Below are 14598 nucleotides of genomic sequence, written 5' to 3'. Positions count from 1 at the left end.
CCAGGCCACTGGTACTTCAGCTGGCATTTACATAACAAGGGCTAACTGTGAACTTTAATACCTCACAAAGCAACTGTTTTGATGATGCAGAGGTTGTCAATTCTGATCCCCTAAATGGGGACGGGACGGGACGGGGGGACGGGACGGGGGGGGGGGGCGGCTGTCTACAAAAAGTGTTGTAATTTCTAAACGGTTCAATGAAAATTATGAAAATACCCTCAAATTAAAGCTAACAGTCTGCACTTTAACCTCATAGACATTGTATAATTTCAAATCCAAAGTGCTGGAGTACAGAGCCAAAACCACTGTCCCAATAGTTTTGGAGCTCACTGTAGCTATCACACACAGGAACACCCACGCACACACACGACCAAAAATGGGCAAAGAGGAACTTGCCGCAGAAAAACAACTGTGCAACACCTGGCCTGACATGTCCTCACAATCAAAGTGCCAGCAGTGGAGAACCTGCATGCCCAAACACACCCACACAGTTTAATACTTTTCAATGTGTTGAATTTGTTTTTATCCAGAGTGAAGCATTACTATATGATTATAAAGGAGCCAAAAATATTTCTGACGTCATGAAGATGCCTTGACTCGTGTGTCAAATAATTACATTATGGAGTTATGGAGGCTACAGGGTGAAGTTTCCCTTATGCAGAGACCTGGGCACACATCAGGTAAGTGCAGTCCACTGGCAATAAGATGGTGGAGAAATGTGCATTCTAGATCTGAAAAGTGATAATTCTCGAATCATTCAGGTGTCAACATGTCAACCTTGAAAGACTTAAGGTCTAAAGACTGATGGAATTCAATCGAAGCACATTGCCACTTAAAGCCTACTGCATTCTCATTGGCACATGTTCGCACATTTACTTAATTTTATACCCAGGCATGACACATCCACTGTCAGAATATTGCACAGAATTCCTTATAATGGATCGTTTGTGCCATAGCGTTCAACTGTGGTAAAAACAACAACAACATGAAGTTAGAAGTGGAAATTTACTGAGACGTTTTGGCTTTGGATTCTGCCAGGAATGTGGGTATGTATGGTATGTATGTTGATTTTACCTATGCTGCAGGTCCAAACTTCACCATAACCCAAGGTGGTGGTGCTACCTGTTGCGGCATGCGCTCAACCCTCTTCGATTGTTCCACTCCTTTTGTTTTAAATCAAGCCGCAAGAGCTACAAATCAAATTAAATTTTATTTGTCACATACACATGGTTAGCAGATGTTAATGCGAGTGTAGCGAAATGCTTGTGCTTCTAGTTCCGACAATGCAGTAATAACCAACGAGTAATCTAACCTAACAATTCCACAACTACTACCTTATACACACAAGTGTAAAGGGATAAAGAATATGTACATAAAGATATATGAATGAGTGATGGTACAGAACGGCATAGGCAAGATGCAGTAGATGGTATCGAGTACAGTATATACATATGAGATGAGTAATGTAGGGTATGTAAACATAAAAGTGCATAGTTTAAAGTGGCTAGTGATACATGTATTACATAAAGATGGCAAGATGCAGTAGATGATATAGAGTACAGTATATACATATACATTATATGAAGTGGCATTGTTTAAAGTGGCTAGTGATACATTTTTGATCAATTTCCATCAATTTCCATTATTAAAGTGAGCTGGAGTTGAGTCAGTATGTTGGCAGCAGCCACTAGATGTTAGTGGTGGCTTCTTAACAGTCTGATGGCCTTGAGATAGAAGCTGTTTTTCAGTCTCTCGGTCCCTGCTTTGATGCACCTGTACTGACCTCGCCTTCTGGATGATAGCGGTGTGAACAGGCAGTGGCTCGGGTGGTTGTTGTCCTTGATGATCTTTATGGCCTTCCTGTGACATCGGGTGGTGTAGGTGTCCTGGAGGGCAGGTAACTTGCCCCCCAGTGATGCGTTCTACAGACCTCACTACCCTCTGGAGAGCCTTGCGGTTGTGGGCGGAGCAATTGCCGTACCAGGCGGTGATACAGCCCGACAGGATGCTCTCGATTGTGCATCTGTAGAAGTTTGTGAGTGCTTTTGGTGACAAGCCGAATTTCTTCAGCCTCCTGAGGTTGAAGAGGCGCTGCTGCGCCTTCTTCACAACGCTGTCTGTGTGGGTGGACCAATTCAGTTTGTCCGTGATGTGTACGCCGAGGAACTTACAACTTACTACCCTCTCCACTACTGTCCCGTCGATGTGGATAGGGGGGATAGGGGGGTACATGAAACATAACGAACATAACCATCAATTTGAAAATAAATATTTTTTAAACGACAGTGAGTTGCAGACAATTTGTGGTTGCTGGTAAAAAATGGAGAGTAGTCTGTCTGTTTGATCAATTTTGAAACGTTTCAGTAATATTACAGCAACATATTCAGAACTTCAGCAGGACACTCTTTGAACAGAGTATTAATATGATATTACAATGTCTTGATTGACATGATTTGATTGGTTGAGAGAATGTTACATTTAGGCTTGTGTTGAGTTAGAGGTGGAGGATTTGTTCACTCTTGAGTTGATTCAAAATGTAACAAGATAGCAGGGCTCAATGAAATTGCACTCTTACAGATACAAAGAAGAATAGTTTGTAGTTACACATGGTCTGGAGCTTGCTTATAGAGGTACGCATGTTTTCGAATTTCCAAGTTCCAGGTTGATGAATCACAATGTTGGCCTGGAATCTTGATTGGATCATCATCTGGTCATCTGGAGTCAGCGGGATGAGAAGGGAATCCTCCAGAGATGCCTGTCCTCCATTGAGATTACAGTGCTGTTTACCGGCCCTGCCAATAAGCAACATAATTGTCACTTAGGGCCCTGCGACCGCTAGCGGACCACTGACCAAGAGGGACCCCAAAAGACTAGGGCCATCTCGCTTAGGGCCCCTGAAAGGTTAGGGCCGGCCCTGAAGACACTCCTCCTCCAGTCCTGTGTCCTTCCTGAGCTGATCCACATAGGTGATCTCTGGCCTGCCCCTTCTAGTGGTCACTAACAGGGGTGTTCTTTTGCCTATACAAAATGGCTGACAAACTGCAGTTTTAACTTTACATGCTGAAATTATGTTGGATACAGTATGTATTTTTTGAGAATGACACAAATATTAATTTCCACAAAGTTTGCTGCTTCAGTGTCTTTAGATATTTTTGTCAGATGTTACTATGGAACACTGAAGTATAATTACAAGCATTTCATAAGTGTCAAAGGCTTTTATTGACAATTACATGAAGTTGATGCAAAGAGTCAATATTTGCAGTGTTGACCCTTCTTTTTCAAGACCTCTGCAATCTGCCCTGGCATGCTGTCAATTAACTTCTGGACCACATCCTGACTGATGGCAGCCCATTCTTGCATAATCAATGCTTGGAGTTTGCCAGAATTTGTGGGTTATTGTTTGTCCACCCGCCTCTTGAGGATTGACCACAAGTTCTCAATGGGATTAAGGTCTGGGGAGTTTCCTGGCCATGGACCCAAAATATCGATGTTTTGTTCCCCGAGCCACTTAATTATCACTTTTGCCTTATGGCAAGGTGCTCCATCATGCTGGAAAAAGGCATTGTTCATCACCAAACTGTTCCTGGATGGTTGGGAGAAGTTGCTCTCGGAGGATGTGTTGGTACCATTCTTTATTCATGGCTGTGTTCTTAGGCAAAATTGTGAGTGAGCCCTCTCCCTTGGCTGAAAAGCAACCCCACACATGAATTGTCTCAGGATGCTTTACTGTTGGCATGACACAGGACCGATGGTAGCGCTCACCTTGTCTTCTCCGGACAAGCTTTTTTCCGGATGCCCCAAACAATCGGAAAGGGGATTCTTCAGAGATAATGACTTTAGCCCAAGTCCTCAGCAGTCCAATCCCTGTACCTTTTGCAGAATATCAGTCTGTCCCTGATGTTTTTCCTGGAGAGAAGTGGCTTCTTTGCTGCCCTTCTTGACACCAGGCCATCCTCCAAAAGTCTTCGCCTCATTGTGCATGCAGATGCACTCACACCTGCCTGCTGCCATTCCTGAGCAAGCTCTGTACTGGTGGTGCCCCGATCCCGCAGCTGAATCAACTTTAGGAGACGGTCCTGGCACTTGCTGGACTTTCTTGGGCATTCTGAAGCCTTCTTCACAACAATTGAACCGCTCTCCTTGAAGATCTTGATGATCCGATAAATGGTTGATTTAGGTGCAATCTTACTGGCAGCAATATCCTTGCCTGTGAAGCCCTTTTTGTTTAAAGCAATGATGACGGCACGTGTTTCCTTGCAGGTAACCATAGTTGACAGAGGAAGAACAATGATTCCAAGCACCACCCTCCTTTTGAATCTTCCAGTCTGTTATTCGAACTCAATCAGCATGACAGAATGATCTCCAGCCTTGTCCTCGTCAACACTCACACCTGTGTTAACGAGAGAATCACTGACATGATGTCAGCTGGTCCTTTTGTGGCAGGGCTGAAATGCAGTGGAAATGTTTTTGGGGGGATTCAGTTCATTTGCATGGCAAAGAGGGACTTTGCAATTAATTGCAATTCATCTGATCACTCTTCATAACATTCTGGAGTATATGCAAATTGCCATTATACAAACTGAGGCAAGCAGACGGAAAATTAATATTTATGTAATTCTCAAAACTTTTGGCCACGACTGTAGTTGTACCAATTTGGAGAAACACACTCAAATCATGACCACATATAGAGGAAACAAGTGAGATTTGCATTTTAGAAGGTTGATGTACTGCAGTGAGCCTCATAGTAGCACATTGGAGATTCAACCCTAAGGGAATTCCCTTTTCTATGTTATATTGGATATAATCATTCATAATATACTGAAAGAAAAGATAAATGCAACATGTAAAGTGTTGGTTTCATGTTTCATGAACTGAAATAAAAGATCCCAGACATTTTTCAAAAGCACAAAAAGTGTATTTCTCTAAATTTTTGCACACATTTGTTTACATCCCTGTTAGTGAGCATTTCTCCTTTGTCAAGACAATCCATCTACCTGACAGTTGTGGCACATGATCATTACACAGGTGCACCTTGTGCTGGGGACAATAAAGGGCCACTAAAATGTGTAGTTTTGTAAAACAACACAATGCCACAGATGTCTCATGTTTTGAGGGAGCGTGCAATTGGCATGCTGCATGAATGTCCACCAGAGCTGTTGCTAGAGAACTTAATGTTAATTTCTCTACCATAAGCTACCTCCAACATTGTTTTAGAGAATTTGGCAGTATATCCAAACAGCCTCACAACCGCAGACCATGTGTAACCACACTAGCCCAGGACCTCCACATCTGTTTTCTTCACCTGCGGGATCGTGAGACAGCCACCCCAACAGCTGATTAAACGGAGTAGTATTTCTGCCTGTAATAAAGCCCTTTTGTGAGGAAAAACTTATTCTGATTGGTTGGACCTGGCTCCCCAGCCTATGCCCTTCCAGGTCCACCTATAGCTGCACGACTGCCCCTGCCCGTAATGAATTTGTTTCGATTGACTGATTTCCTTATATGAACTGTAACGCAGTTAAATCTTTGAAATTGTTGAATATTGCGTTTATAATTTTGTTAAATTCACAGATTTGTTTTCCCACCACACAAGCATGCATGCACGCACGCCTGCACACACACAACCTTAAAATAATCAGTTTCCCCAGAAAATCAAACTGTTTCCATGTCTCTTTGTTGCACCAGTGTTTACCCTCCATGCCATGTCGGTGCCTACCTCAGGCGCAGAGTGTGGGGGCCAGGCTATGCCGCAGTGCCTAGGGGAAGCTCCTGTACCAGCCAAGCCCTGTACCAGTCAAGCCCCTCGTCCAATTTAGCATGCCAGCGCGCCATGGCTGGGTGCCCTGCCCTGCTCCAGCCCGTGGTGCCAGCTGCAGCCTGCATGCCCAAGCGTGCCAGCTTATAGCCCAGTAAGGAGAGTTTGTGTGTGTGGGTATATGTTATGTTTGTATGTGTGTGTTGTGTGTGTGTGTATATGTGTGTGTGGAGAGGGGGAGGAAGGGGCAAGGGCTTAGCCCCACATCCTGCAAACCAGCTGCCACCACAGTCAGCTGGTTAAAAAGACACACAATCAGGGTATAAATGTGTATAAAACAACAATCTATTCTAAGGGATTTTGTACCTTTTCTTTCTAATTTTGCATTAATTTCTTTCACAAGTTTAGGTATATGTATGACCTTGAAGTATAAACCACTTGTGCAGTGTGTCTAGCAACAGACATGCCCCGCCCACCTAAGGATCTGCCTTTTTCAGCCATCTATTTCCTGTGTTTGAGGGGTGCAAAATTACTCCTGCGACTCTTTCATACTCTTGATTGTGCCTGTCGTTTTTTCCCATTAACGTTACAACTGCGGAAATGTTTGTAATGACCTGTCAAACACAAACCGGAAATGGTCTCAATGGAATACATTGTTTTTCTGTTTCATCTATAAGAACGCTAAGGCTTAGTCTGGGATTTATTGCATCGTCTCGACAGTTACATCACAAAAAAATGGAATACATCAAATTTTATTTTGATGGGTGTTCATTTTTTTGTGGATTTGAAAATAGTTATTCATTAATACAGTTGAAATGTTTACAAATTAGATACACTCAAATGAAAGCAACTTCCGATAATGAACACAAAGGAGTTGCAATTCAACGGCCACGTATGTGGCAGGATCTAGAGACAGTCACGGACTACAAAAGGAAAACCAGCCACATCGCGGACACCAACATCTTTCTGCCGGACAAGCTAAACACCTTTGAGGATGACACAGTGCCAACGACGCAGCCCGCTACCCTCCTCCTCCGTGGCCGACGTGAGTAAAACATTTAAACGTGTTAACCCTCGCTAGGTTGCTGGCCCAGACGTTATCCCGAGCCGCGTCCTCAGAGCATGCGCAGACCAGCTGGCTGGAGTGTTTCCCTATCTCAGTCTGCTGTCCCCACATGCTTCAAGATTGCCACCATTGTTCCTGTACCCAAGAAAGCAAAGGTAACTGAACTAAATGACTATCGACCCGTAGCACTACCTTCTGTTATCATGAAGTGCTTTGAGAGACTAGTCAAGGATCATATCACCTCCACCTTACTTGTCACCCTAAACCCACTTCAATTTGCAATAGCCATTGTACTGCACACTGCCCTATCCCATCTGGACAAGAGGAATACCTATGTAAGAATGCCGTTCATTGACTATAGCTCAGCATTCAACACCATAGTACCCTCCAAGCTCATCATTAAGCTCGAGGCTCTGGGTCTGAACCCCGCCCTGTGCAACTGGGTCAAGGACTTCCTGACAGGCCGCCCCAGGTGGTGAAGGTAGGAAACAACACCTCCACTTCACTGATCCTCAACACTGGGGCCCCACAAGGGTGCGTGCTCAGCCCCCTTCTGTACTCCCTGTTCACCCATACCTGCGTGGCCACGCACGCCTCGAACTCAATCATCAAGTTTGCAGGCGACACAACAGTAGTAGGCTTGATTACCAACAATGATGAGACAGCTTACAAGGAGGAGTGTCAACAAAACACAGGAGCAGATCGTGGACTTCCCAAAACAGCAGAGGGAGCACCCCCCCTATCCACATTGACGGGACCACAGTGGAGAAGGTGGAAAGCTTCAAGTTCCTCGGCATACACATCACTGACAAACTGAAATAGTCCACCCACACAGACAGTGTGGTGAAGAAGGCGCAACAGTCCCTCTTCAACTTCAGCAGGCTGAAGAAATTTGGCTTGGCACCTAAAACCCTAAAACCTTTACAGAAGCACAATTGAGAGCATCCTGTCGGGCTGTATCACCGCCTGGTACGGCAACTGCAGCACCCGCAACCGAAGGGCTCTCCAGAGGGAGGTGCGGTCTGCCCAAAGTATCACAGGGGGCAAACTACCTGCCCTCCAGGACACTTACAGCATCTGATGTCACAGGAAGACCAAAAAGATAAAGGACAACAACCACCCAAGTCACTTCCTGTGTACCCCGCTATCATCCAGAAGGCGAAATCACTGGCAACTTTAACAATGGAACACTAGTCACTTTAAATGTCTACATATTTTGCATTGTATATACTGTATTCTATTCTACTGTATTTTAGTCTATGCCGCTCTGACATTGCTTGTCCATATATTTCTATATTCTTGATTCCATTCCTTTACCTAGATGTGTGTGTATTGTTGTGAAATTGTTAGATATTACTGCACTGTTGGAGCTAGCAACACAAGCATTTCGCTACCCCCGCAATAACATCTTCTGAACATGTGTATGTGACCAATAAAATTTGATTTGATCAGTCATTGTAAGTGTCTGCACCAAGCACTGATCTGAGGACAGTGAAGAGAAGAAAGGAGTGGCTAGAGTGCATAGGGTCTGAAACCATTGTCAGATCAGTTTGACTCGTGTTAAATAATAGTTTGGGGTAGGCACAAATTATTTCAGATCTGTGGTTTGGAGAAACATTGTACCTGGTGCCTATGTCTGACCAAAGTGTGTGTGCCTGACGTTTTCTCTGTGTGACGGACCAACTGTGTGTTCATAAACGCATGTTGCTCAGACACTCTTGACTGCAGGGAGCCACTCCTGGAAGGAATCCGGTGTCCGCTTTCAACTGCAGTCTGGGATATGGAGACAAGGAGCGCCAACATCACACATCTCATACTCCTGCATGTGGGTCAGGGATGTTCTAAGATTCCAATATTCTAAGATAGGGAATTAATTTACGACTAAGATGTTGCTTATAGCCGCAATCAGCATTAGAAATGTATAGCCGCAATCAGCATTAGAAACAAAGGGTGCTTACTGTTTGGTGAAAAGCTGAGGGATGGTGCTGGATAAATGTATGCAAGAACTTACCCTCCATGACATCAGCATAGTTTTAAACATGTTTTGGGGCTACAGTATAAGTGTGTTTACATTTACTTTGTTCACAAACATTGAAGTAAAACAATCTTATATTATATGGGTTCTGATGGGGTACGACTGTTGAACTAACATGCTGACCAAACCGGCTCCACACGTGCGTCTGCGTGTGCATGGTGATTTTGTCTATCCCCACCAGACATGTTCATGACACGCAGCGGTTCGAATCCAGGCTGTATTACAACTGGCCGTGATTGGGAGTCCCATAGGGCGGCGCACAATTGGCCCAGTGTCGTCCGGCTTTGGCCGGTGTTGGCGGTCATTGTAAATAAGAATTTGTTCTTAACTGACTTGCCTAGTTAAACAAATGGTTAAACAAAAATAACACCAAAACCAACTGTGAACCAATTCTATTAATTTGGGGACAGGTTGAAACCCACATGAAACATTCATTGACATTTAGCTAGCTTGCTGTTGCTAGATCATTTGTCCTGGGAGATAAACATTGCTAAATTATTTCAGGTAAAATAACAACCCAGACAGTTTTATGCAAAGTGACTTAGAGATGGATATTGGATAACACATATACTCAGTATTCTGTAATGTTACTATAGATGACTATCCAAATAAACACTGTCAACAAACTACCAACTGCAACTATTTTAATATGCAACCGTTTGCTAAGTGTTAGGTTTAGAGTAAGGGTTAAAGTTAGGCTTAGGGCAAGGGTTAAGTTTAGTGGATGGATGGTTGAAATGTAGACAGGTAGGTGAACATCACTGTGGGACTAGCCAAATAAAGTGAGGGAGTTTGCAACACTACGCCCTCTCAAATAAGACAAGTGATGTGCATGACGGGGAAATTGGTTTCAAAGCACATTTTACTGGAAATCATAATGACCAAACTGATTGGAGATCAGATGTAACTGCATTCCCCAAGTCACTGATAGAATAGGGAGCAGTGAGCACTCACTGAACTGAGCCTTACTCAACATAGTAAGTTAACCCATATAAAGATCTACAAAATCGTCATATTGACAGATACACAGCATCAACATTGATTGAAACTTGAGATGTTTTAAAAGGTAGACTCAGCGATGCACAAAGTAAACCACAATATCGGGCCGACTTACGCAACAACTAAGAGCTTGATTCAATCTGTAGCGCTGAAGATCCACGTTGTAGCATGATTGACATTTAAAGGCAACGTTCCTGTGTAAGCGGAGACCGCATTCACGGTAAATGCTGTACGTGTCAGCTCAATTGGAAATGACCTTTACATTTTGATTGCACAATAACGCTGAACTTTCGCAATACGGATTGAATCCAGCTCTAAGAGCGCTGAAGCAAGGCTAAACTTCTCTGCTGTTTTGGTCCCGTTGTTACTGTACAAAGTTGTAGGAGCATGAAGCGCACAAAGAACATGCATTGCACTCATCTCTATGGCCATGTTCGAGAACATGAAAACATGACGTATCATGGGTAAATTGTGACTGAGTGACTATTCTACAAATAAGATTGAGTAGTTATTTATGATACAAGGTGTCTAGTATGTCGAACGTGCCATCGTCAAAAGGCTGAGTGTACATTTAATGGCAATATGACCCTTACACCTGTGTGTAACAATTCTATTGCTCATCATCACTTATGATCATAACCGTCGTCCTTCATCTAGCGTCGTCACCTGTCCTTCATTTTACTATCATTTATCCTTACCACCTTCACACCCCTTTCTTCATCAATCCCATTATCACCATCGGTAGAAACCAAAATCATTTTACCAGTCATCACACTCACCCCTCAATCGTTCAAGAACCCCATCGTCACTCAATTATCTTTTAACTACCGTCATCATCACCATTACCAGTAATACTCATTCTTCATCTTTTCTTACAACATACATCATCTTTAGCAACATAAACGTTGGCCCTTCATCAGTTGCTGGCCGGAAAAGCCTCCTGCGGCTGGGGCTCGGGCACTTCCTTCCTGGGGTGTAAGCCGATCCAGACTTTCCTCCACAAGAGCGAGGGATGGTCCCATTAGCCTCGGGCAGACAGGGCACCCACGGGAGATGGGAAAAGCACTACCCCCCCCCCCCCAATTCACAGCCCATGAACGATGGGATGGAAACGCCAGCCTCCCATTGGTGGAGCCCCGATCGGCTGAGAACTGGAGACCACGCGCCATTGGTGTGTCGGAGGCAGGGTGGAGAGATCGAGTGGGACAGTATTGTATCGATCTAGACTCATCCTCAGCCCTTGGCTGAAGCAAGGGCAAACATTACTCCATTTCTTACCTTTGTCATATTTTCCCAGTTAGGCCCCCAAATGAGATGGTTTGACTTATGTAGGTATTGGAATGGTATAGAGCTGGTGAATTCCAGTTGTCCAATTATGGAGCTAATGGGGAATTGAAATCACTTAATGTTGATCCTCATATTTATTAACAAAAGTCAGAATTTGATTAACATTCAGCTGTGGAAGACATACTTAGGTGAATGCCAGCTCAGCGCAGGTCGCAAAAAGTTATTTGATTCATTCTCCCCTCTTGCATATCAGTAGTGTATAAAATGCTTTAAACCAATGAGTCCCACCACAATGCTGGCGCAATTGACTTTTAAAACATTGTGTTTGTCCTACAGACTTCTGGGTAAAACCTCTTTGAGGCTAAATATAAGGGCTGGACATGCAGAAAAATAAGTCAGATAAATGAAAAGATGATTTTTGCTGGGGTCTCGGGACTGAGAAAATAAATCCAAATAATTTATTAACCAATAATTTTTAACAAATGGCAAAATTATCCAAATAACTTCTGCAAGAGCAACCCTTTTTTTCTTTTGTACAAAAAAAATGACTCACAGAAACATTCCCTCCCCCCTTCCATAATTAAGCATACCCAACATTTACTTTACCAGGTATTAGGAGTTTTAAATTCTTTATTTTGCTGTGTGCCATTTGAGGAAACATGGCTGTTTGAGACGTTAACATGAATTTGAAGGGCAAAAGAGAACAGAAAAACAAAAGAAAACATCTGTAATTTGCCAACTTCTGAGGTAAATCCTTTTGGATTGAGTTGGTACCTCAAAACACAACTGCATTATAAAAGCAAAATGTGTTCCCTTCATTGAAGCCTTGAACCAGAGCAGGCTAAAAGCGGATGCGAACAATACAGTATTTTTCACATGGTTTGACAAACTAGTCTTGCCACAGGTTAGGAACGTCCATCGCTATTTTTCCAGAAAACTCCATTGACAGCAGAGTGAAACAGGGGAGAGAGCTTTACTGAGGCGAACAAAACACGCCACGATACACCACGCAATTTTTAAGAGATACTTTCCTTAATAAACAAACCAACAAAAAGATGACCGTTGATTAGATAAATATAACTTTACATTAAGGAACCCTCTATAAAGGCTTTACAACTTGGGGAGTTTTTACACTAGTTTACAAACTGGCAGTATTGAATAGATACCTAAATAACGTTCATAAATCATTGTGGTAGTGCTTGCCAAATAGAGGGCTGTTATCAATCCTTCACACAGACCCTGGTTCCCATCAGACATTATTTAGAACCCTGGTCATCACAGTTACATTTCCCAGGATGATTTGGTGGCACCCGTAATAATCAGGAGCAGATCTGGGTATATTATGATTTCACCCATTTGCTCACTATCTGGCAAGCACTAAAACAACAGTCACCATTCAATACATTACAACCACTACCCTGTAAATGTGGATTGAGGATGTATAACATATGTTAAGGAAATAACAGGAGTTAATGAACTACTTGCAACCCGTCATAAGTCCTTTATAAGGGGCACCTTAACGCAAATGCTCTTGACTGTGGGACGCTGTATATTCTCCTTTGAACTGTTATAAAACCTGCCTTTGTCAACTGGCATAAATAAAAGGAATGGCATTGTAAAAAAAATTAAAATAATAATAGAAAAAAGTGAATTGTCTTTAAGTTACTAAATTCAAATATACACAGCGACTCCTTTATTATATACACCTATGTACAGATTTCTAGTTTTTTCATCGAATACCTTTGAAATGGTGTTGCTATGAGGGCGGACTCTCTGGATACACACCTATCCCTTTGAGTGGTAATCACATGGGTCAAACTGGGCAGCGAGACTCGGGATCCTCGGCTGTAGTATGGAGTATTACAGGGCTCATAGAAAGGCACTTGCTACCAACTCAAATACTGCAATCCTTTAAACAGAGCTTTCAGCCTAGAAAACCAAGTGATGTGAAAACCGAAAAATGTGAAGGCCACATAGTAGGCACAGGGGTTTCTTTCCCCCTCGAGGCTGTGCTCTTGGTAAGGCTGGCGCGGGACGGCTGCAGACGGGCACGGCGGGCTAAGAAAGAGATGGGTGGGTTGCCGCAGTAACCTCTGTTGCAGCGGTCAACAGAGTCCCCCGAAAAGCCCTTCCCCCCCCAGTCTCAACCAAAAGGGCCCACTCACAATTAAACAAAATCACAATCTATCAACAAAAAAAACGTCTTTATACAGGTTATTTCCCCCCCTCCATTTGGGCTTTCTTCACTCATTTTAACAGTACAATTCAATCAAAGGCGAGGCCTCACTTTTCCTCGTTCAAAAGTAATACAAATATGCTTCATCTGTACATAAAAAAAAAGAAACGGCCTCATCGCGTTATCATTCGCCCCCCCCCCAAAACAAATCATTACAGACGACAGCAAAATAACTGAAAAGCGTCTCTTTTAATAGTACAATATATAGGATCCTCCCCATCTTTCCTCGGTCGGGGCTGTGGAGTGAGTCCGTTTCAGAGTCCTGTTCGTTCATACAAAATGGTCTTTGACGTCTTGGCCAGCCAGGGCGGCGTTGACATTTTTCCAGAGGTTGTCTTTGGTGGTGGTCCGGATGGGTGCTTTTAAGGGCAAACTCCGCAAAGTGCAGATCACATCCCCTTTGGACTGCACCCCGGTTTTAGAGTACTTACAGATGGGCCCCTTGCCTGCTTCCACTTCTACATCCTCCTCCTCGAACTCCATCTCTCCCTCTGTCTCCTCTTCCTCTTCCTCTTCCTCCCCTCCATCACACATCCTGTAGGGGGAGCCCATGAGCTTCTTGCGCTCCTGTTGGGCCTCGTTGTTGTCTTTGAGCTGCGGTTGTTGTTGACGTCCTCCAACGGGCCGCAGGGGCTCCCACTGGTTGTTGACGCTCTCGTCGACGGGGCCGCGCACCCTCCTCTCGCGCTCTTTTCTCCGCTTGCGTGTCCACCACACGCACACAATGATGCAGAAGAGCCAGAGTACGCAGAAGACCACACACAGAATGGGCACAAGGTAGTCTACGCCACAGAGAGAAATACAGAAAGAGAGAAAAGAAACTGGGTTCATATGGATTGCTCAACATAAAACACAGCAAAATTATAAAGCTGCAATATGTAACATTTGGGCAAGTCGACCAAATTCATATAGAAATGTGAGTTATAGATCCGTCATTCTCATTAAAGGAAGTCTATGAAGTGGTAGATCTGATCTATTTATATGCTTCCCGTGCTCAAGTTTAATTTTTACGTCTTTCACTTTCGGTTCAAACAGATGCAAATACAATATTTTTGCAGAGGTTTAGATGGTACAATGATGCTTTAACCTATACTTGCTTGTTTTGTCACGTAAACTGAAATCTTAGCAAACAGGAAATAGCGGAGTGATTTCTGAATAATGCATCTTTAAGTAGAGCTGAGGCAGCCAAGTTATAATGCAAGGATGAAAGACCATTCTCC

General features: G+C 43.5%; 1 protein-coding gene across 2 annotated transcripts in view; it reads right to left on the bottom strand.

Annotated features, from left to right (window-relative positions):
* Positions 1-11754: 11754 nt before the first annotated feature.
* Positions 11755-14598, bottom strand: part of jag2b (jagged canonical Notch ligand 2b) — a 97060-nt gene continuing 94216 nt past the window's right edge. For both annotated transcript variants that reach the window (XM_071370400.1, XM_071370401.1), the window contains one exon: positions 11755-14160. In XM_071370400.1, the coding sequence (XP_071226501.1) occupies positions 13649-14160 (512 nt within the window). In that variant the 3' untranslated portion in view covers positions 11755-13648. The remainder of the gene's footprint in view (positions 14161-14598) is intronic.

The sequence above is a fragment of the Salvelinus alpinus genome, chromosome 27, assembly GCF_045679555.1.
Source record: "Salvelinus alpinus chromosome 27, SLU_Salpinus.1, whole genome shotgun sequence".
Lineage (NCBI taxonomy): Eukaryota > Metazoa > Chordata > Actinopteri > Salmoniformes > Salmonidae > Salvelinus > Salvelinus alpinus.
This window is presented reverse-complemented; position numbering and strand designations above follow the sequence as displayed.